The sequence below is a fragment of the Ranitomeya variabilis genome, chromosome 1, assembly GCF_051348905.1.
Source record: "Ranitomeya variabilis isolate aRanVar5 chromosome 1, aRanVar5.hap1, whole genome shotgun sequence".
Lineage (NCBI taxonomy): Eukaryota > Metazoa > Chordata > Amphibia > Anura > Dendrobatidae > Ranitomeya > Ranitomeya variabilis.
The window spans coordinates 662579199-662603726 of record NC_135232.1 but is presented as its reverse complement, the minus strand read 5'-3'; the positions used below and the strand labels follow the sequence as shown (position 1 = coordinate 662603726).

At 40.8% G+C, this 24528-nt stretch overlaps 1 protein-coding gene across 11 annotated transcripts in view; it reads left to right on the top strand.

The window, feature by feature from the left end:
• The window catches only part of RYR3 (ryanodine receptor 3), a 978540-nt gene that overhangs the window by 562453 nt on the left and 391559 nt on the right, over positions 1 to 24528 (top strand). For all 11 annotated transcript variants that reach the window (XM_077263521.1, XM_077263512.1, XM_077263503.1 and 8 more), the window contains 5 exons: positions 2548 to 2656; positions 3696 to 3816; positions 5495 to 5664; positions 10751 to 10971; positions 15573 to 15663. In XM_077263521.1, coding sequence (XP_077119636.1) covers positions 2548 to 2656; positions 3696 to 3816; positions 5495 to 5664; positions 10751 to 10971; positions 15573 to 15663 — 712 coding nt within the window. The remainder of the gene's footprint in view (positions 1 to 2547; positions 2657 to 3695; positions 3817 to 5494; positions 5665 to 10750; positions 10972 to 15572; positions 15664 to 24528) is intronic.

The window sequence follows — 24528 nt, the reverse complement described above, 5'->3', positions numbered from 1 at the left end:
ATTACGAATAGAATTAACCACAAAAATTGTAGTAAATACCATAAATATTATATGACCATGCATCAAAAATCAAACACAACAGCGTACAAAAAGATACATCTCCAAAACCACTGAAAATATATTCTCTGTTTTAAGCAGTGATGAAAACATGATATGGTGAATGAAAGGGGAATGTAGCCACATAGACCATGTTCCAAATTATTATTCAAATTGGATTTAAGTGTCATGAAGATTTAATTGTTTTGCTTTCAAATAAACTCGTGGATGGTATTGTGTCTCAGGGCTCAATGGTTCACTGAAATCAGTCTTAAACATGTGATAATTACCGTATTTTCTGGTGTATAAGACGAATGGGCGCATAAGACGACCGCCAACTTTTCCATATAAAATATCGAGTTTGGGATATACTTGCCGTATAAGATGGGGGTCATCTTATACGCCCAATCGTCTTATACGGCGTGTGCAGTGCGGATGGTTCCCAGGGTCTGGAGGAGAGGAGACTCTCCTTCAGGCCCTGGGATCCATATTCATGTAAAAAAAAAGAATAAAAATAAAAAATATGGATATACTTACCCTCTGATGGCCCCCAGCTCTCAGCGGTGCAAGCGATGACGTCATCGCAGGTCCTTCGCTCAGTGCATCCTTAGGAACAGAGGCCGCTGCTTGCACAGCTGAGAGCCGGGGGCTGTCGGAGGGTAAGTATATCCATATTTTTTTACTTTTATTCTTTTTTTTTACATGAATATGGATCCCAGGGCCTGAAGGAGAGTCTCTTCTCCTCCAGACCCTGGGAACCATCCAGGATCGCTCCCTGCACACGCCTTACCCGGCGTATAAGACGACCCCCGACTTTTATGATGATTTTCAGGGGTTAAAAAGTCGTCTTATATGCTGGAAAATATGGTAGTTTACCAGGTGATTCTAATTAAAGGAAAACTACTTAAAAATGATGTTCCACATTATTAAGCAGGCCACAGGTTTCAAGCAATATGGGAAATAAAAAGGATCTCACTGCTGCTGAAAAGCATTAAATAGTGCAATGCCTTGGACAAGGTATGAAAACATTAGATATTTCACGAAAACTATAGAATGATCATCATTCTATAAAGAGATTTGTGACTGAAACAGTGCACAGACAGAGTTCATGCAGATAAAGGCATAATGAGGAAGGTTTCTGCCAAATTCATTGGATTAAGAGAGCAGCTGCCAAAATACTATTACAAAGCGGCAAACAGTTATTTGAAGCTGCTGGTGCCTCTGGCGTCCCTCAAACCTCAAGGTGTAGGATCCTTCAAAGGCTTGCCGTGGTGCATAAACCTACTATTTGGCCACCCCTAAACAGTGTCCACAAGCAGAAACAGTTGCAGTGGGCCCAGACATACATGAAGACTAATTTTCAAACAGTCTTGTTTACTGATGAGTGTCGAGCAACCCTGGATGGTCCAGATGGATGGAGTAGTGGATGGTTGGTGGATGGCCACCATGTCCCAACAAGGCTGCGACGTCAGCAAGGAGGTGGAAGACTCATGTTTTGGTCCGGAATCATGGGGAAACAGCTGGTAGGGCCCTTTAAGGTTCCTGAAGGTGTGACCTCTGCAAAGTATATGGAGTTTCTGACTGACAACTTTCTTCCATGGTATAAAAAGCAGAAACGTGCCTTCAGGATCAAAATCATCTATATGCATGACAATGCACCATCTCATGCTGCAAAGAATACCTCTGAGTCATTGGCTGCTTTGGGCATAAAAGGAGATAAACTCATGGTGTGGCCACCATCTTCCCCTGACCTCAACCCTATAGAGAACCTTTGGAGGATCATCAAGCAAAAGATCTATGAGGGTGGGAGGCAGTTCACATCAAAACAGCAGCTCTGGGAGGCTATTCTGACTTCATGCAAAAAAATACAAGCAGAAACTCTCCAAAAACTCACAAGTTCAATGGATGCAAAAATTGTGAAGGTGATATCAAAGAAGGGTTCCTATGGTAACATGTAACGTGGCCTGTTAGGATGTTTTGGAGTTAAATAGTTTTTTTGTTCAGTGAATGTGACCTCCTAATGCTGCAGCTTCCACAAATGAGCATTTTCAGTTCTTTAAAACATATCAAATATTTAGAAATTCTACTGTGCCTAATAATTTGGAACAGAGCATTTTGAGTTTTTATTCATTTTGGAGATTATACTGTTATTGGGAGGTTTCTTCAATAAAATTCGATGTATACTCTAACGGGTGATGACTTTTATTAGACTGGCTGTCATTTGCATCAACCATTTAGGAAAATCCGAGAAAAATGTCATATGCATAATAATTTGCAACATGGTGTAAGGGTAAATAATGCACTATGAGCATATTATTATTACAGCAGTATACATGAAAGACATTATATCAAGTAGGAAACATACTTTACACCAAGAGCATGGTCCCGATGCACGTTTCGCTGGTGGCTTTAACAAGGGTAGAGACTTATATTCAAAATATATATTGTATTAATATAAGTATATTATATTAATGTAAATTGTAATTATGTTTATGTTATGTGTTTATGTAGGGTCGAGGAAGATGAGGAAGAAGAAGAGATCGTACACATGGGAAATGCTATAATGTCTTTTTATTCTGCCCTTATTGACCTTTTGGGACGCTGTGCACCAGAACTACATGTATGTGACATTCATGAACATACAGGAACACATACAATTTAGAAGCAAAATAGAGCCATGCAAATATTTCAGACATTTTTTTTTTATTCAACATAAATAGAATACAAAAACTTCTGAATTATATATTATGCCAGACTAGCAGATATACATCAATGCCCTGTCGTGCGATCTCAGGGGCCCTTATAGGCTAGTATGGCCGCAAGTCTGCTATAAGCATCTGTCCTTTAGGCCATTATTGCTGATAAGTGGTAATTGTATACAATATGTATTTATTTTTTATGCATTATTAAAGTGATCAAGTGATCGTTGCTTCAAGTAGGAGGAAAAGAAAATAGTACTGAGTTTAAATGGTTTTGTGGTCTTAACCCCTGTCCCTAGGCTCATATTTACTCACCCTCCTTGGGTCCATCACTGACTCGCCACCACTGCTCTCAGTGTCTACTATTGTCCGCAGCATAGAGTCTGAAAAAAACATGGTCGTTTGTGGCGATTTTACAGTACATGTCAGGAATAGCTACCGACCCATGCTGTAGGCAAGCTGCAATGACCCATTGTTCATCTTGCCTATTTTATTGTTTATCATACATTCCACATAGCGTTAAAAAAATGTACAACCTCTTTTTTTCCATTTTCCCTTCAAAATATATAAGAACTACTGTATAACCTGTTCCTCAAAAAAAGAAGTCCTCCAGTTAAAAATTAATAAAACAGTTATGGCTTTGCCAGACCATGAAACATATTTCATATCATGATGGATTAAAAACTATAAAAAATGTGCTTGGTCCACATACAGTGTTATTGGTTAAAGTAATTAAGTGCATTTAATCCATTCTTTGTTAAATATTTAAAAGACCTAGGTAGCTGGCACTTGTAATTGATATAAATACAAGCGGGGGTCATAAATAGTCTTTGCAGCATGTAGACAAAATAGAAGCTGTAATTACTCTTTCATTTAATAGATGCTTAATTATAAATATTGTGTGAAAGTACATACCTATGTGCTTCCATGTTAAGTCCTGGATTCCTGTTGTGTCTGTAGTTGATCCAAGCTGGTAAAGGTGAAGCTATAAGAATTCGATCTATCCTCCGATCCCTGGTGCCCACAGAAGACCTTGTTGGGATTATTAGTATCCCCTTAAAACTGCCTGCTTTTAACAAAGGTAAAGTGTGATAGCACCTAATATAATTGTATCTTAGTCATTTCTATAAACAGGATGAACAACTGTCTACTCCATTTTGATTTACTGTAGGATTAACATGATTTTACTGGACAAACCCTTTAAACATATGCATTTTGATGGATGCCATATAGTGTCACCAATATGCTCTCATGTTTAAAGGGAACCTGTCAGCAGGATTGTGCACAGTAACCTACAGACAGTGTCAGGTCAGCGCCGTTATACTGATTACAATGATATCTTGGGTGATGAAATCCTTCTTATGGTTGTTCTTTAATCTTTATTTTCAGTTTTCAGTTAATGATATTCTCGTGCCCTAAGGCGGGGCTGGGGGGGGTCTTCATGTGGTGCTCTGATCAGGTATTCATAATGCAGACTGCTGACAGGTCACTGCTCCCTCACTGACCTGCCCCCGAGTTTGCATAATGAATGTCTGTGAGGGAGCAGTGACCTGTCAGCAGTCTGCATTATGAATATCACCAACCCCGCCTAAGGGCAAGAGAATCTCTTTAACACAAAACTGAAAATAAAGATTAAACAACAACCACAGGACAGATTTCATCACCAGGTATCATTGTAATCAGTATAACGGCGCCAACCTGACACTGTCTGTAGGTTACTGTGCACAATCCTGCTGACAGGTTCTCTTTAAAAAGTTTTTTTACTTTTGGCATCTTTGTGTGGAAAATGTTGTCTACTACACTTTTCTGTTTTTGATATTATTTGGCATTACACTGAAATGTATGGGCTTGCCAAACACCAACAAGACATTATTTTGGCATATGTATATGGCATGTGCGTAAGGCGCTTTCTGATCATACCCACTAAACATAGATAGGAAACTTGATGTCAGCATTGTACCTATCACATATATTTTTCAATAAATTAAAGAAGCACTCTCATTAAAGTTTTTATCCTCTTAAGATATTGCAGTCATCATATTTTATAGCTCTGTGTACTTACAGTTGCTAATTTTGCCCCTCTACCCAGTTAATTCTTCTCTCTCTTTTCTATTAGGCCTGTTACATGACACCATGGGATTAAAAGCAGACAAACGGAATCCTTCTTGCTCTATGTAGAAATAGAAAGTCTCTTTTCACTGCATGAGTCATCACTGCAAAGTGCAGAGCTGCTGGGACAAGAGTTGAAGAGGGGGATGACTCATACAGGGAAAAGAGTCTTCCCGTTTCTACATAGAGCTTAGAAGGATTCAGATAGTCAGTTCTTAATCACATGATGTCATAGATCTAATGGTAAAGAGAAGAATTAGCCGGGTAGAAGGACAAAATGAGCAATTGTAAGTGCACAGTACTATATAAAATGATGACTGCAATATATTATAAGAAGAAAAATTTTGATGGGAATGCTTTTTTTGTTAATTAAAGATGAATTAGACGTTTTAATTTATTTGGAAATGACTTTTAAGAAAATATAAAGTGCACGTTTGCTTTCATTTATATAAATATCATGTTTACGTGCAGCAAAGTTTTGGCAGAAATTTTTACACCTGTTCCTTACATCTGAAAGGTGAAGCAGTGCCAAGCTGATGTATGGAATACATTTTTTTCTCCTTAATTAATTTTGTATTTATATATCTGTCTACTTGTAAGAAATATGAATATAGTACAGCAGAAGAGACTTGTATTTCCTTTTTTTACAGATGGCACAGTGTTTGAACCTGACATGCCAGCCAGCTTCTGCCCTGATCACAAGGCTCCCATGGTGCTTTTCCTGGATCGTGTCTATGGTATTAAGGACCAAAGTGTCCTCCTCCATTTACTGGAGGTGGCCTTCTTACCTGATCTTAGAGCATCAGCGTCTCTTGACACAGTAAGTGGTCTAAGTTCTTCTTACACCTTGCTCCATCAAATCCCTCCTACTGGAGCAGTCTGTTGTCATTCATCAGTATCTCTGTCCAAAAAGCATCATATAATACAAATTCTGCAAAACTGGATTCAATGTAATTGTGTCAGCAGAGACTACTAGAACACATTTTGGACTGAACTCAAATCTGTGTTCTCATTTCTGTTTTTCTATTTAATCTTAGGAGCAGAAAACAAAAATAATAGACAGCTGAATCTATCACACAATAGACACCAATGGTGCCCAACAAACCCAATTGTTTTATAATGAGGTCTATCAGGGCCTGTTCTCCATCATGTTGTGCATAAATATGTGATTCTTCAGAATTTGTATTAGTCAATGCCTGATGAAGAGACCTGTGTAGTCTCGAAAGCTTGCAATTTGTTACCATCTTTTCAGTTAGCCATTAAAAGGTATCAACCACTGAGGACTCTCAATTCTAAACATCTTTCATCCTAACGTGAAATCTAATATATCGATTTTTTATCCTTTCCATTATGTGGCAGGTGCGACATTAACGCGTGTTTTTTAAAAAGGACACGGTTTATGTTCATAAAAAATTTGGCACTGTGTGTGATTTTTGATTCAATTGTCTAGAAAAAAATGTAAGAGTAGATTATAATCCCTGCAGATCTCCTGTCATAAAGCCTGACATATTCAAAGTAGTTGTTTGCTTTTCTCCCAAAACATAATTTAAATACTATAGATTTTATATCTGTTGGGGCTGACAAATTTTGGTGCAAGGTTCTCCAGGTTGTTTTTTTTTTCTCTCATTTATCCTTTAGTGCAGGGGTGGGCAATTAATGAGATACCGTGACTGTTGAGAAGGGCCAAAGCTTTAGGCTGAAACTAATTCTGCTGAATATTAATATTAACATTAGTTAAACTTAATATTATTATTTTAGATTAAATATTATCACTTAATATTGAGCAGAATCAAGTATGCTGACATCCCCTTATATACAGTATGAGCCCCCACATAGCCTCCTATATACAGTATGAGCCCCCACATTGCCTCCTCTATACAGTATGAGCCCCCACATAGCCTCCTATATGCAGTATGAGCTTACACATAGCCTCCTATATACAGTATGAGCCCCAGATAGCCTCCTATATACAGATATACTGTATGAGCCCCCACATAGCCTCCTCTATACAGTATGAGCCCCCACATAGCCTCCTATATACAGTATGAGCCCCCACATAGCCTCCTATATACAGTATGAGCCCCCAAATAGCCTCCTCTATACAGTATGAGCCCCCACATAGCCTCCTCTATACAGTATGAGGCCCACATTGCCTCCTATATGCAGTATGAGCTCACACATAGCCTCCTATATACGGTATGAGCCCCCACATAGCCTATATACAGTATGAGCCCCCACATAGCCAACTCTATACAGTATGAGGCCCACATTGCCCCCTATATGCAGTATGAGCTCACACATATCCTCCTATATGCAGTATGAGCCTGCACATTGCCTCCTATATGCAATATGAGCCCCACATAGCCCCTTATATACACTATGAGCTCCCACATAGCCCCTGTATGTATATATAATATGTGACCCCACATAACCCTCTATACACAGTATGACACCCCACATAGCACCCTATATATTAAGTGTGAGGCCCCACATAGCCTCTTATATACACTATGTGCTCCCACATAGCCCCTTTTATACAGTATGAACCCCCGCATAGCTTCATAAATATAGTATTTTTTATTATTTATTTATATAGCATCATTAATTCCATGGTGCTGTACATGAGAAAGGGGTTACATACAGGGATATAGATATCGTTTACAGTAAACAGGTTTACAGTGACAGACTGGTACAGAGGGGAGAGAACCCTGTCCTTGCGGACTCCACATAGCCTCCTATACACATGCAAAAATCCCATAAAACAACACATACTCACTCACTCCTGTTCCCCCTGTGCTCTGCTCCAGTCTCTGGTTCACTGACTCTCTGTACAGCAAATGCGATGTAATGACGTCATCTTGTCTGCTATCTCACACGCTCAGCATTGGACTGGAGCACCTTGGGCCCACCAGAGAAAATCATTCTTGGGGCCCACTATGCAGCTACCTAGAAATACAAGACCACCAATTGTGTTGTAAAACACGCTAATATCAGGGTATAATATAAGGTAGTACACGTCTTAATTATGTAGCAGGTGTTGGGGTAGAATCATAGAGGGGTAGCCCCCTCATAGAATATAATGTCACCCCCTTAGAGAATAATGCAGCCCCACCACAGAATATAATGCAGCCCCCCCATAGCGTACACTGTAGACCCCTCATAGTAATATGGAGCCCCCCAGAATATAATGTAGTCCCCTGAGAGAATAATGCAGCCCCACCACAGAATATAATGCAGCCCCCATAAAGTATATTGTAGCCCCCTCATATAGTATGATGTAGGCCCCCAGAATATAATGTAGTCCCCTGAGAATAATGCAGTCCCCCCACAGAATATAATGTAGCCCCCTCACAAAGTATAATGCAGCCCCTCTCCACCCCCATCATTGTCCTCATCACCACCTCCACCATTGCCTCCTCCCCACCATCATTGACCATTTCATCACCTCCATCATTGCCTCCCCCCACCACCATCATTGCCCATCACCTCCATCATTGCCTCCCCCACCACCATCATTGCCCATCACCTCCATCATTGCCTGCCTCACCGCCATCATTGCCTCCCCTACCATCATTGCCTATTGCCTCCATCCTTGCCTCCCCCACCACCATCATTGCCCATCACCTCCATCATTGCCTGCCCCCACCGCCATCATTGCCCATCACCTCCATTGCTTATTGCCACCATCATTGCCTCCCCCTACCATCATTGCCTCCCACACCACCATCATTGCCCATCACCTCCATCATTGCCTAATCACCTCTATCATTGCCCATCACCTCCATCATTGTCTCCCCCACCCCATCATTGCCCATCATCTCCATCATTGCCTCCCCCACCATCATTGCCCAATCGCCTCCATCATTGCCTCTTCTCACCTTCATTGCCCATCACCTCCAACATTGCCCATCACTTCCATCGTTGCCTCCCCTCACCATCATTGCCCCCCCACCATCATTGCCCATCACCTCCATCATTGTCTCCCCCCACCGCCACCATTGCCCATCGCCTGCACTATTGCGTCCCCCACCAACACACACGCAGGCACACTCACGCATGAACACACACGCAGGCACACTCACACACAGACACAGGCACACTCACACACACTCACACGCAGACACTCACACACAGACACGCAGGCACACACACACAGACACGCAGGCACACTCACACACAGATACAGGCACACTCACACACAGACACAGGCACACTCACACACAGACACACACACACAGACACGCAGGCACACTCACACACAGACACAGGCACACTCACACACAGACACAGGCACACTCACACACAGACACAGGCACACACACACAGACACGCAGGCACACTCACACACAGACATGCAGGCACACTCACACACAGGCACACTCACACACAGACACAGGCACACTCACACACAGGCACACTCACACACAGACACACACAGACACACAGGCACACTCACACACAGACACAGGCACACTCACACACAGACACAGGCACACTCACACACAGACACAGGCACACACACACAGACACAGGCACACTCACACACAGACACAGGCACACACACACAGACACGCAGGCACACTCACACACAGACACGCAGGCACACTCACACACAGACACGCAGGCACACTCACACAGACACGCAGGCACACTGACACAGACACGCAGGCACACTCACACATAGACACAGGCACACTCACACACAGACACGCAGGCACACTCACACAGCACAGCTCACCTCCCTGCAGCCTCTTCTTTGCCGGCAGCTTTCTGTGTGAGACAGCATGCTGGATGATGACATCGTCCAGCTGGGCTGTCTCAGACAAGAAGCAGGACGCCGGGATGTGCTGCTGCTGCCAGGAGGTGAACTGCGCTGTGTGTCTGACTGTCTGACTCTGTGTGCCTGTGTATGTGGTGCGGTCGGTGCGTGTGTGTGGTGCGTTGGTGGGCCTTTACATGCGGGCAGCGTTAGCCTCACCGCGGCTAACGCTGCCCGCTATAAAAAAAAATGGTATTCACGCCTCTCCACGCCCATAGGGGCGTGGAGAAGCGTGAATATTCATTTTGCTTTAGCAGTGGGGACAGGATCCTGTCTCCAGCTGCTGCTAGGCTGGCACAGGGAGGGCCCCCTTGACTCAGGGGCCCCATAGCCACTGGCTTGGGGCCCCTGGAGCAGTGGGGGCCCTTGAAGCAGTGGGGGCCCTAGGCAGCTGCTGGCAAGTATGCCAGCAGGTGTCAGTGTCTGGGCCCACTGGAGAATCCTCCGGTTCTCCGGTGGGCCAGTCCGAGCCTGCACACGCTCATTGGTGGAAGGAAAAGTTGATGGTGCCTTCCTCCACCGATGTATTCACCGCTGTCTGCATCCTAAGGGTGTGGGCGGTGGCGGACGGGCTGCGGGTAAGGGAAAGTGCAGCCTGTACACCACTGTTTTCTGCCCAGTGGCTGTCTCGGTCTGCACTTTGCCCAGTTCTGCTCTATTGTGTCTCTGATAAAGAAAGCTCACCAGAAATTTTTATTTCTCCACCCATTACTGCATCCCCCCTTTTCCTGACCTGTTTGCATATACAGTCGGAGGTCTCTCTTCTTAGTAGTGTGGTTGTGGAATCAAGAAAATCAAATTACTGATCAGATGTAAGTTTCTAATCATGGGCAGCAAAAGCAACAATGATTTCTGAACAGTAATGTTTTGGTGAAAATTAAGTCATAGCCTTGTAGAACTGTCATTGTTCTATTGTCCCAAATCTGCATTAATTCTTTTCTTATTTCTTTTTATTCCACCTAACAGTTTCTCAATATAGCGCATATTTTATTTAAATTGTTTTGTCTGAGGTACCCTAAATCCCCCTAGCCTATCTATGTTGCTATGATTGTATGTACTAATGCTTCCCTTTTCTTCTATTTTTTAGGCTTCCCTGAGTGTCACAGAGATGGCACTTGCCTTAAATCGCTATATTTGCTCGGCAGTACTCCCATTGCTCACTCGCTGTGCTCCCCTCTTTTCTGGGACTGAGCACTATGCAGCACTAATTGATTCCACTCTGCATACAATTTACAGACTGTCCAAGGGGCGCTCTCTAACCAAAGCTCAGCGAGACACAATTGAAGAATGTCTGCTTTCAATATGCCAGTAAGATATTCATTTATTGTCATTTTATTACTGCAAAACACATTCAAATCATATAGCAAAAATATATGTGTGAAAAGGATCTCAAAAGATGTATTTTTAGACGTATCCCAACATTTTGAAAGGTCCAGTATAATCATTGAACAAAAAAACTAGCAGAACAAAATGATTAGAAGAGTATTCTCATGTTCTTATACTGTTTTATTTAGTAAAGATCCATTTTCATGGACCTACTGGCGGCATGATATAACTTCTAAATTCCTGTGTACACCGGCAGCCCAAAGTAAAAGATATGCAATGAATTATCTATACTAGATCACTCAGTGCTCATTAGCTGCCATAGGTCTCAGAAGTGTAAGTCTTGTTTACACAGGGTGTTGTGCTGGTGAGAGCAATTATTTCTGGTGCTACACAAAAAAATAATTTTATCCAATGAATGCGCATTTTGCACGAGTGACCGGTTTACACAACAAGATAATTGTGAGCATTTTTAACAACGCTCATTCACAAATACCTTGCAATGTAAATGCCTCTTTACACAGCATGAACATAAGCAAGTTTGCAAATAAATACTTTTTATATCTGCTGTGAGATCTTTTATCTTACATAGTGTACAGCTTGTTTCCATGGAGCTCAGCCAGTAGAGCCTGGCTCAGTGTGCTACAGTAGTTACATTCCAGGAGAGAAGTTAACTCCTAACATCCAGCCAGCACTCCCTAGTTAGCTGCTTACCTCACTCCCTCTCAACTTTTGACAGGGTTTTTATCAGTCCTGCATAATCACAATCCCTCAGCCCCAGCATTGGCAGTTTCCATAGCAGTTCTCCTAATCATGTCTCTCTCTTTCCTGAGCCTTGTGCTTGTTCAAATTCCCTGTTATATCTATGTGTAGATTTAGTCATAATACTGTAGACTCAGAACAAACACTGATAGACCAATAATGTTTGATAGCAGGAAGGAGATCCTGACCAAAACTGTCACTCAAGGAGAAGTGCATGCCCCCCAAGCAACCTACAGTAGAAAGAAGGACACTGCAGAGCTGCATTGAGAAATACCCCTTTAAAATGGACAGGGGATAACCAATTCAATATATCAAAACATACTAAAATGATTCACTCATTTCCTGGCAGTGCTTAAGGTATACAAAGGCAATGCTGTAGCTACATTTTATTGTTGTTGTAAACTCTGGACAAAACAGAGCATCCTTTTCTCAGCATAAAAAGAAAAAATAAACAGTTAACACAACAACAAAGGCTAACCCATTTAGATAACAATCTTGCTCTCACAGCCTCTGGCAGAGACTGTTCAACTGACAAGCTGGCCTTTCCACCTCCACACATGGACCATTTCTGAGGAAGATCAGCTGCCTTAACAGGCCCTTCAAAATCCCGAAGTTGAGATATTAGAAAGGCCAGTCCCACCCAACTCTTCTGGCCTTTTCAAAAACCCAGACCCAAAATCTGTGACCATTAAAAACAACTCTCAGCAACTAACTGTACTGGAGCCTTCTTTTTCGGGTCTCACATCATTGGGGCTAACCACCTCGATGACACATACCTCCTATCAAAGACATTGCCAGCTGCTTCTCTACAATACCTATAGTAAATAGTGCAAAAATACACTAATTAAGCATGTAAATAGTCTCTTATGGAGTAGGTCCTGGAAGAGAAGTTACAATAAATGTTGTGCCGCTCCAAACAAAAGATAATTCAGATATCGGTATCTACACACAACCACAGTAAGATTTTCTTACATTCTGTTCAGGGATCTTGTAAGACAGATATCTTCATTGAAATCACCATGTATCAATGTCCGCTTCCAAAATACACAGCATTCTGTGTAAAAATCCACCAGTTCTATTTCTATGGGACAAACAGATATCGAAATCTTCAAAAAGAACCTGAAGACCCACCTCTTCCGACAAGCCTACAACCTGCAGTAACCACCGATCAACCAAACCACTGCATGACCAGCTCTATCCTCACCTACTGTATTCTCACCCATCCCTTGTAGATTGTGAGCCTTCGCGGGCAGGGTCATCACTCCTCCTGTACCAGTTATGACTTGTATTGTTTAAGATTACTGTACTTGTTTTTATTATGTATACCCCTCCTCACATGTAAAGCGCCATGGAATAAATGGCGCTATAACAATAAATAATAATAATAATTTCTATCCATAGTGTAAAACAATAAGGATTTGTTATTAAGTACAATGTATTTTACTCGCTAAGTCCTGAATGAAGCGAAAAGGGCAAAACCTTGGGTTGGGCAAGTTAGATGAGGAGCGCTGTTTTACAGACTTTAAAATTATTTTAAAGCAGTGTTTTATTTATGTGAATAAAATACATTGGACCTAAAGAAACAATCCTGACTGTTTTACACTATGGTTGGATGTCTGTTTGTCCTATAAAAGTAGCGCTGGAGGATTACTTCGCTGTGTATTGTAGAGGAGCAGATGTCGATTCATGGTGGTTTAAATGAAGACATCTATCATATGAGACTCCTGAACAGACTATAGGAACACCTGACTATGGTTATGAGTGGATTCTGAAATCTGAACTATAATATTTTGTGTGGTTCGATGTTATATTTAAAATGAACATAAAAAGTATATGACTACTAAAAATCAGTTTTTTTTTATTTTTTTTTGCCACAGCAGTCCAAACAATGCAAATCTAGAATAAGTTTGTACTGTCTGGCTATTGACTTCTCTTGTACAAATAAGGTACCATACTGTATATCTTATTTTGCTTTTTGGTGGCAAAGCTCGCTGCCCACCATTTGGTCCTTTTCTTTCTGCCATGGCACACTGCATGTCTTCCTTCTTCACTATAGGCCAGGAGGCCCGACCATATCCAGCCCTCCAAGGTCACTGCATGTCGTTAGGTCATGACATCAATATATGTGCCACGACCTTATGACGCAGTAACCTTTGAGACATGGACACAGCTGAAAGTGCTAGCGCACAGTGAAGAGTAAAAAGGTGAAGCCAGAAAGAAGAGGATCAGATGGGGCGCAGAGAGCAACAGGGCAGCCTGGAGAGGTGTGTATTATTTATTATTTTTATCAATACTCACCTCATCGGTCACCTTTCTGGCCACCTCTCTGTCCTCCATCTGGTCTTCTTCTTTTTGCCGTTGTGCATCGCATCTCAGGCCTTGGGGGTCATTGCACATCATAAGGTTTCAGCATATGTCTTGACATCATGAAGTCACGAACGTAAAACAGCTAGTGACCTCTTAGGACCAGACGTGGCTGGAAGTTCTTTATAGTGAAGAAGCTAGAGCCTCACCGCAACTCAATGTAAGTACAGATCACCCTGCTTTCCTTTCAGCACCTGGGGTTTTTACAACCACGAGCGAGTGCTTTAGCGCAGCTCCTGGCTGTAAAATGATTTAACCCCTTCAGATGGATTTACTTCGTGGGACCTGACAGTTCATCCGAAGGTATGTATATTGTTGGTTTATTATTTTGCCAAGCGAGGGTCTTCCGGATGGATTGAGAGAGCAATATAATACTAAAACAACCTGTTTGTTTATTTCATTAAAATACTTTTTAATAACGTGTGTGTGTTTTTTTTAACCCTTTCAGACAATTGGATTAATAATGGATAGGTGTTATTATTGACGCCTCTCCATTATTAATCTGGCTTAATGTCACCTTACAATAGCAAGGTGGCATTAACCCTTCATTACCCCATATCCCACCGCTACACGGGAGTGGGAAGAGAGTGGCCAAGTGCCAGAATAGGCGCATCTTCCAGATGTGCCTTTTCTGGGGTGGCTGGGGGCAGATGTTTGTAGCCAGGGGGGGCCAATAACCATGGACCCTCTCCAGGCTATTAATATCTGCCCTCAGTCACTGGCTTTACCACTCTGGCGGAGAAAATTGCGCGGGAGCCCACGCCAATTTTTTCCGCCATTTAACCCTTTATTTTAGCAGCTACAGCACCCAAATTTTGCACATACACACTACTAACATTAGTGGTGTGGAATATGCAAAAAAAAGGGGATATGAGATGGTTTACTGTATGTAAACCATGTCTCATATCATGTCGGGTTTAGGCAGGAGAAATGAAAAGCCGGCAATTGAATTACCGGCTTTTCACATATATCGCGCTGAATTAAATATAAATACATAATATATATATGTGTGTCTCAATGACATATATATATATACTGTATATATGTTTTAACGGACATTTGAGCACATAAATCCATTAGATGTCGGTTTTGCAAGCCTGCGAGAAAATATCGCAGTACGGATGCCATACGGATTACATACGGAGGATGCCATGCGCAAAATACGCTGACACACCCTACCTACGGAGGACATACGGATCACTATTTTGGGAACATTTCTCCATATTACGGCCGTAAAAAACGGACCGTATTGTCTTACGCTGAGTGTGACGCCGGCCTTAAACCTGCAGTTTAAATAATAGCAATGTGTAATTTTTCCAGATCCCTCTGGAAACCTGACTTTATGCTAGTATGAGAATGTTAATATAAGAACGTATACTAATAATATAATGCTTTTATATGGAAAAAAAAACACAAAATGTTATCCCATTCTTACAAATATTCACCTTTTTTTTTTGCAGTCATATGCGGCCTTCCATGCTTCAGCAGCTCCTGCGACGTCTGGTTTTTGATGTCCCATTGCTCAATGAATACTGCAAAATGCCTCTGAAGGTAGCTGATAATTGTAATTTATAATACCTTGTAAACAAGGTAGTTATTATTATTGTATCTTATGTTCTAAAATACATGCCAACTTCTGTATATATGATATAGAAGCCGATATATGCATTAAGAACAGTATGTCCCATTCAAATATCATAGGTGCCTGGTCCTTCCTTTAATGTTCCAGTCATAAAGCCTCACTATATTTTCTCCTATTACCAGTCCATTATACTAGTCATAAAGTACTACTGATAAAAGGAGGCAAAGGAGCAAGAACTCTCACTAATATGGGGCAATATTATTATAATAATATTGTGGCCTCCTGGAATAGCATGGTTTTGCTGGCAATCAAGGATTTTCTCATTGCATACATGACTCCTGAGGGGTCTGTATTGAATGGATTGAAATGGGTTTTCCAGAATCGAAAAAGAATGGTCTTTTGTTTTCGCAAGGCGCACCACCAGTCTTGTACTTTGTGTCTGGTATTTGTACACAGACCATGAACAAGAGAACATTCCATTGTACAGTATATACAACATAACATTATGATGTAAATTGTGCCTTTCTCCTCCACTTAACCCCTTCCCGACATGTGACGGTATAGTACGTCACATGTCGGGACCCCCGCTTTGATGTGCGCTCCGGCGGTGAGCGCACATCAAAGTCGCGACATGTCAGCTGTTTTTTACAGCTGACATGTGCGCGCAATAGCGGCGGGTGAAATCGCGATCACCCGCCGCTATTAACTAGTTAAATGCCGCTGTCAAGCGCAGACAGCGGCATTTAACTACCGCATCCGGCCGTGCGGCCGGATATGAGCGCATCGCCGACCCCCGTCACATGATCGGGGGTCGGCGATGTGTCAGGAAGGTAACCATAGAGGTCCTTGAGACCTCTATGGTTACTGATTGCCGGTGGCTGTGAGCGCCCCCCTGTGGTCGGCGCTCACAGCACACCTGCAAATCTGCTGTGTAGCAGCGATCTTATGATCACTGCTGCATAGCAGAGCCGATCGCGTTGTGCCTGCTTCTAGCCTCCCATGGAGGCTATTGAAGCATGGCAAAAGTAAAAAAAAAAAGTTTTTAAAAATGTGAAAAAAATAAAAAAAATATAAAAGTTTAAATCACCCCCCTTTCGCCCCAATCAAAATAAATCAATAAAAAAAAAACCCAACCTACACATATTTGGTATCGCCGCGTTCAGAATCGCCCGATCTATCAATAAAAAAAAAGCATTAACCTGATCGCTAAATGGCGTAATGAGAAAAAAATTCGAAACGCCAGATTTACGTTTTTTTGGTCGCCACGACATTGCATTAAAATGCAATAACGGGCGATCAAAAGAACGTATCTACACCAAAATGCTATCATTAAAAACGCCAGCTCGGCACGCAAAAAATAAGCCCTCCCCTGACCCCAGATCACGAAAAATGGAGACGCTACGAGTATCGGAAAATGGCGCAATTTTGTTTTGTTTTGTTTTTTGCAAAGTTTGGAATTTTTTTTCACCACTTAGGTGAAAAATAACCTAGTCATGTTAGGTGTCTATAAACTCGTAGTGACCTGGAGAATCATAATGGCAGGTCAGTTTTAGCATTTAGTGAACCTAGCAAAATAGGCAAGCAAAAAACAAGTGTGGGATTGCACTTTTTTTGCAATTTCACTGCACTTGGAATTTTTTTCCCGTTTTCTAGTACACGACATGCTAAAACCAATGATGTCGTTCAAAAGTACAACTCGTCCCGCAAAAAATAAGCCCTCACATGGCCAAATTGACGGAAAAATAAAAAAGTTATGGCTCTGGGAAGGAGGGTAGCGAAAAACGAAAATGGAAAAACGGAAAAAGCTCCGGGGGTGAAGGGGTTAATAGCATCCATTATATGCCTAAATCACATACATCTGGAGGAAGTGAGTGCAACTGCTAGGTGATGCGTCCAAACGCAGAGAGCAAAGCTGGTTTTAGACAATGCGGGGGAAAAAGTTTAAAGTGGCGACCCAAATGTTAACATATTCCACCACCACAAAGAAACATTTAGGTTGCATTTTCATGACCTGAATTCCGGCAGTTAAACGAGTGCGATCAACAATATCGCAGTTGTTTGGCGTTTGTTTATTAACCTCTTTACACAAACTTACGAAAAAATGATGGGCACAGAACCATCATTAGTAGATCAATCTCTCCTCAGCACATACATACAGATACATGCTTACACAGAGCACTTACATACAGATACATGTACACAGAGCAGGTACATACAGATACATGTATCTAAAGAGAGATCAGAGTACTTTACTTTTATGGAAATATTTTCAGGATTTCTTTTAAAAAAACAAAACAAAAAAACATGCATTGGGTCTTGTCAGGTCTCGTGCAATATTCTAACAAAATGGGTAAGCACTTTATTTAGAAACCTTGATGATTTTCATGGGCTCATTCTTGGACTACGTATATTGCAACAGTTGGGTGAGGAATCAATACTAACCTTCTGACACAGATGACATATTTTCTAACCCTCTTCTTTGCCATGATGTTAATACCCCTTTACCTGTATACTCTACGTTTGCACCATATCCAATCACTTTTACAGCAAAATATTAGTTGCATTGACAATATAGTAAGTGATCTTTGATCCATTTATTAGTTCTACACAATTTTGTAATTTATATATTCTTGATTTTTACTATTATGATCAGTTATGGTGCATTATTTCTAATGAATGCTTGCCCCTCAGTTATGCTATTACAGTGATATTTCATAATCAATTTTTTGCACGATACTAGGACTAATTTTGGCCATCCTTTTAAACTTATGCCATTACTTCTGTAATGATTTTTTTGTACGTTAATCCTGAAATTTTTTCTATAAAATTGACAGTAAAATACTCCAATCTCTCTTTTTAGTGTGATATGTCATAGGAGTTTATGATTAATAGTGGGAAAATGTCACTAGAAAAATGAATAAATGAGCGACTATATGTTTTGATTAACAATATGCTCTTAACCTATCTTTCGTGTATCAGTCCTGTGAACTTGATATTACTTTTATGTATACAAAGAGGACATGGATACACGGAGCAGCTATATACTGACCCATGCCTTTACGGAGCACCTACATACAGACACATGCATGCATTGAGCATATATATATATAGAATACTTACCTGTCTGTCTCCTCTTTAGTTCTTCTAGTACAGGACCTGTGATGCCATCACCATGGTCACATACCTGTGATGTTGCCAAAAATCGCTAAGCTGTCTCAACAACTGAAATAACATTGATTATGCCTAGCTTTTATCAATGTAATTTCTACTGTACATGCTGGGGCCCCCAGAAGAAGTGGAGGCATTAGGCAATTACCCAGCGTGGCACCACTAATGCCACCCATAGTGGGTAGAGTGAAGCCAGCACTCATTGTCCTCTGGGATTGCTAGACATAACTATGTCATGTGATCCCCGGGGAGCTGATGCCATCACTGCTGGAACTGAGGAGAGTATAAATGTTATTATTTTACAATAGGGAAACATAAGGTTTGACAAATGGTTGTCTGAGTACTGGACAACCTCTTTAGAAAGCTGATGAATGATCTGGGTTTTTTCAGCTGGTGTTGGCAAATGAAAGTCCCATAAGTAAGGCCATGTGGTTTACTGAAATGACTGTGTAATTTGCCTACGTTTCTTCCAGTTTTTGGAAATTGAATGGTTTGGAGTTGTACCTGGATGTTACATCACTATAAGCAGGGCCGTGAAGCCAGTGTTCATTTTGGCGTAGTCGATATAAAATGGAACGACTCCTAAAATACATAATAAATTGGGTAAAATAATTCAATTCAGTATGTGCTGAATATTGTTTCATAAAAATTTGGGAAAGTTATGAAATGTCCTATAAATGTCTGTTCTATTCCTGATGTTAAGGATCCAGGCTTTTAGTTGAGATGAATCTGTCCTTCACTTTATGTACATGATCAGTAGCGCAGTATGTATGAGGGAGTTGGAGTCAGGGAAATCGAGGAGTCTGTGTCGGTGGTTTGGCTTACCAACTCCACAGCCCTGGCTATAAGAAAAAGACAGCAGTAAAAAATGATTTCATGAGAATAGTAACCATGATAATGCTTATTAAATGATATGAGACATACAAGGTTATCATAGTGATTGCTGATAGAACCAAGTTGCTCTCTCTTTTTAAAGAACAAAAATATTAAGGACAACTTGTTAAAAATGTAGCCAAGCTTGATAACCTTCATGAAAGGAATATTAGTGCCATAGCCTCAGCCAAGTAAAGTAGTGAGTGGTAGATCAGTCTTAGCTTTGTGGATATTGAATTAAAAATGCAAATATTAAATATTGTTTGTTTTCTATACTGAAATATTCAATAACACGCGATAGAATTTACCGCAGAGTAAGTAGCACATAATGTGTAAGCAATACAACTAATAGAATGTACTGACCCTTTTAAATAGATTATTTTAGCACAAACTGAAGAAAAAACTAGGAGCAAATAGGATCTTACCTGAGTAAAAGAAATAAATAGTTGAATAAGGTTATGCTAACCTGGTATGGTTGTGATCACACCTCCATGTAAATGCATAGAAGACACAGCTGCTTTTTTTATTGTTTTCTGTCAACGCTGGGTTTCAGTGTTATTCCAAACTTCTTCAGTACACAACCATATGGTCATCTAGATTTATATTACCGACCAGCAGCATGAAAATCCACAAATTCATTCCATTTATTATAAATTAAGCATATAGCCTTGTACAGAATACAACCCTTATAAAAAATGCACTTTTAGCATTGTAATTGCTACCTGCATTATTCAGAAAATTAAGTTTAATCAAATATGCTAAGTAAGGTGCTCAGTGCACCCTTGGTGTGGCTAAACAAGCTCACTGCATTGTTCTATCAATGGTTTTGCATACCTGGCCTTCCTTGCTGATGACTGACAGCATGGACTTGCTTAACTTGCTCCAGGCTAGCCAACGCTGTCAATCACCAATGAAGGAGGCAACAACATGCATATCCAAAAATTGGAATGGTGCTTTGATCTTCTTGACCACATCAAGTGTACACTAAACTACCTAATTATCATATCTGAGTAAAATTCTGTTTCTGCAGAGCAAAGTTAGTGATTAGAACACTAAAAGAGCCATTTTTATAAGAGCTTTATCCCATGTAAGATTATGTGCTTAGTCTATACTGTCAGTTTGGGCCAAAAGAATCCCTTTAATGATGTTCTTTGTCTCCTTGCTGGAGGCACTGAATGATATTTGGGACTGCTGGTAATCATGATGTTCAAAATGACTCCAAATGCATGCCAGTCTACTCCAGCATTGAACTCCTCTGCAACCAGCATCTCAGGAGCAATGAAGCTTGGTGTCCCAATGTATTTGGTGGATTTCCTGTCTCCATAGATGTTCTCAAGTGCAAGGCCAAATTCATCATAATCAACACCCTCATGAATTGCATTCACCAAGAAATTTGAAAGCTTGAGATCTTGGTGAAGAAAAATAAATATTTATTCTTAACAGTGTTCACTCTATAACTGTCAGTGTATAATTTTCTGCTTGATTATTACCATGACTGGTGTCAGAAGAATTTGTGCTTCTTCACACGTTATGTTTTAGCCATGTTTTTCTTGTGCATTTTTGAAGTGGAAAAATATGCCGCATTTTGTTGTCCCAGCAAAGTGATTGAGATGTCTGAAATCTCTGGCACATGCTGCTTATCTGGTTTATTGCAGATTTGTGCCATGAAAGCATTTTTTAAAATCTGCAATATGTCAATTATTTCCTGTTTTTTTGCAGCATTTTTCACCCATTCAAATGATTGGGCAAAATGCGCAAATAAAATGCATTAAAAATGTGCATATTTTATGCAGCGTGAGACAAAGTCACTGGTAATGTAATAGAGGGGAGATATGTGTCACTGCACTTAAAGGTGTCAGTGATATGAAACGAGAGTATTTTTCCTCCAGCACACTCCGTATTGTAAGGGTTAAGTAGTTAAAGTTGCATAATGGGCTAGTTTTAGTGGACTTTCATAGAGCGGGAGGGAGGAGGTCCACCTTGTCTCCACATGCAGATACGACAGGACCTGTGTGATGTCATAATCATGCGGGCAGTCACATGACAGAGAGAGTCACATGGTCTTGGGTTTAAATAACTGGGCTCTAGAGGCAGTCTTTGGTCAGCAAGACTGGAGAGAGGATTCTCCAGTGGTTTTGTGTCTTGTGGAAGAAAGACTGTACCTGTGTTGCTGCAGAGCGGGATGTTAGCCACATAAGTATGGACTGTGTTGCAGCTTTTTTGTTTTTCTTTTTCTTTATTCTTTTCCAGTTTTAGCCAGAAAGGTTGTGTTTATTTCCTCCTCTTGTTGGTTTATGCGGCATAATAATATACCAACCGAGGATTTAAAGATTCAGTATTCCTATTTTCTACCTCAATATACCGCCATGTGAGTTGAATTACCACAAGTGTTATTTCTGAAAACAAAATCTGCTGCAAATACTAAAGTTGTGCACATACCCATAGATACGTCACTTGGAATGGCATGTTTCCAGGACCACACCTTAGCTGCTGCTGTCAGAGATTGACAGTAACATTTCAAGGATTCACAGAAGTAATTGGAATCTATTTCCAGATGCTTCTGTTGTATTCAATTGCCAGCTTTGTAACACAGCCATCATTTGCTGGGTACAGTACATGCTCAGCTCTTGAGCCTGATACATGCACCCACACTCGCTGCACAATGTAATGCTACACAGTGTATCCAGATGGAGTTAAGTTTCTTCTGGCTGCTGTAAAAAGAAATGATCGTGAACATGATCAATATCGAATGACCAAGATATTAAACAATAACAACATCAAGAAATATTAATATACGCTAATACTGCAATATAACAGACAAATATCACGAGGCCATAAAAAAAAAAAAAATTACCAGCATAAACCTTAGTGATAATACCACCAAACTTATCATTAATCACAATCTCTGTACTAGGACTGATATTATCATTATATGAGCAAAAGATACTGGTAATATTTGTTTTATGCTGCTGCTCTGCAGACCATATACAGTATGTGTATACCATACAGGTTCTCACCGGTGATGTTCTAAATGATTGAAGTCATTTATTTTCCCTTTTCTTTTCCATTCGTCCTAGACTGTCACGATCAATTTGTACATCCATACCTTGTTCCTGCAAAATGTAGCAGACATCTTTTTATAATACTGCATCACCAACACCTTCTTGAAATCCCCCACCTTTACACAAACCATGTTGTGCCATACCCACTGCTCTAGACAGTAATAATGCCCCACACAGCTGGCATAAGCTTGTGGTTGCATGATGTCACAGACCTGGCAGTGTATTAATCAGAGTTCAGTTTATCAGGAGTTAATCTGACTGGGGGCTCAGCAACAGCTTAAATGAGTTTGTGTTGTTTGATTGGTTCTTGTCATCTCTCCTCAGGAACAGGTCTGATATGATTGGGCCAGAGAAAGGGCGCCAAAATGTAAACTATAAAAGTGCACCATGACTTTACGGACACACTGTATAAAGCATTTCAGCCACAATAATAACATTGTGAAATATTTTTATAGATATCACTAAGGCCGGGTTCACATTGCGTTAACAGCAGCCCGTTCAACACATAGGTTAACGGGCTGCTGTTAACGCAAGTGCCGGTATGGCAGCGCGCTAGCGCAGATGGAACATCTGCTAGCTCTATCTGCGCTAGCGGTGATGGACCCGGAAACGCTGCAGCCCGCATCTCGGAGTCCGTTACTCAATGACGGCACATCGCTAGCGCACGCCCATTGTGGGTGTGCGCTAGCGATGCATCCAACATTGGATTCATAGGCGGCGTTAACGGACTACGTTACACCACGTAATGCCGCGGTGTAACGTAGTCCGTCTAATGGACGGGTTTAACGCAATGTGAACCCGGCCTAAGCACATTTTACCTTTATAGCAACTAGAAGTCATGTTGTTCTACAGTGTCTCTTTCTAAGAGCCAGGTGTAGAACACATCATATTAAAGCATGGACTTTGCTATCTCCAGTTGTCAATTTATTATATTACTGTATGTTCTCAGTAAATGATGTGCACTCACCATTACCTCAAGCATCATGGTCTGTATCAAGGGCCAAAGAACAGATTCAAAGGGAGGAAAACATATTGCTTTCTTTGAATCCACATTATTGTTTTTCATTTAAGAATAAAGTCCATAAGATAAATCACATTATCTAAGTAATTACCAACTTTGTTGTTTTACAGTCCACTATACCTATATCCTTACCTCTAAATCGTGTAGTTAATGTAAGATATGTATATTATCTTTCTTTACAACATTGCTGCTTCAAGACCAGGATTATTTGGAAATTACAGAGAGCCTTTTAACAATCAGATAGAGAGAAATCTATCTAGCTTAGGACAATATTGCTACTCTCTTAGTTACTTTCAACTTTTTAATGAAAATCAGTTATTCAGTAAAATGCCTGTGTCCCAAGGTATGACAGAAGCTAAGTAGTCAAATGTTTCTAAAAATACCCCCATTATTCCTTTGCTTTAACCCCTTCATGACCTTGGGATTTTTCGTTTTTCTGTGTTCGTTTTTCACTCCCCTCCTTCCCAGAGCCATAACTTTTTTATTTTTCCGTCAATTTGGCCATGTGAGGGCTTATTTTTTGCGGGATGAGTTGTACTTTTGAACGACATCGTTGGTTTTAGCATGTCGTGTACTAGAAAACGGGAAAAAAATTCCAAGTGCAGTGAAATTGCAAAAAAGTGCAGTCCCACACTTGTTTTTTGTTTGGCTTTTTTGCTAGGTTCACTAAATGCTAAAACTGACCTGCCATTATGATTCTCCAGGTCACT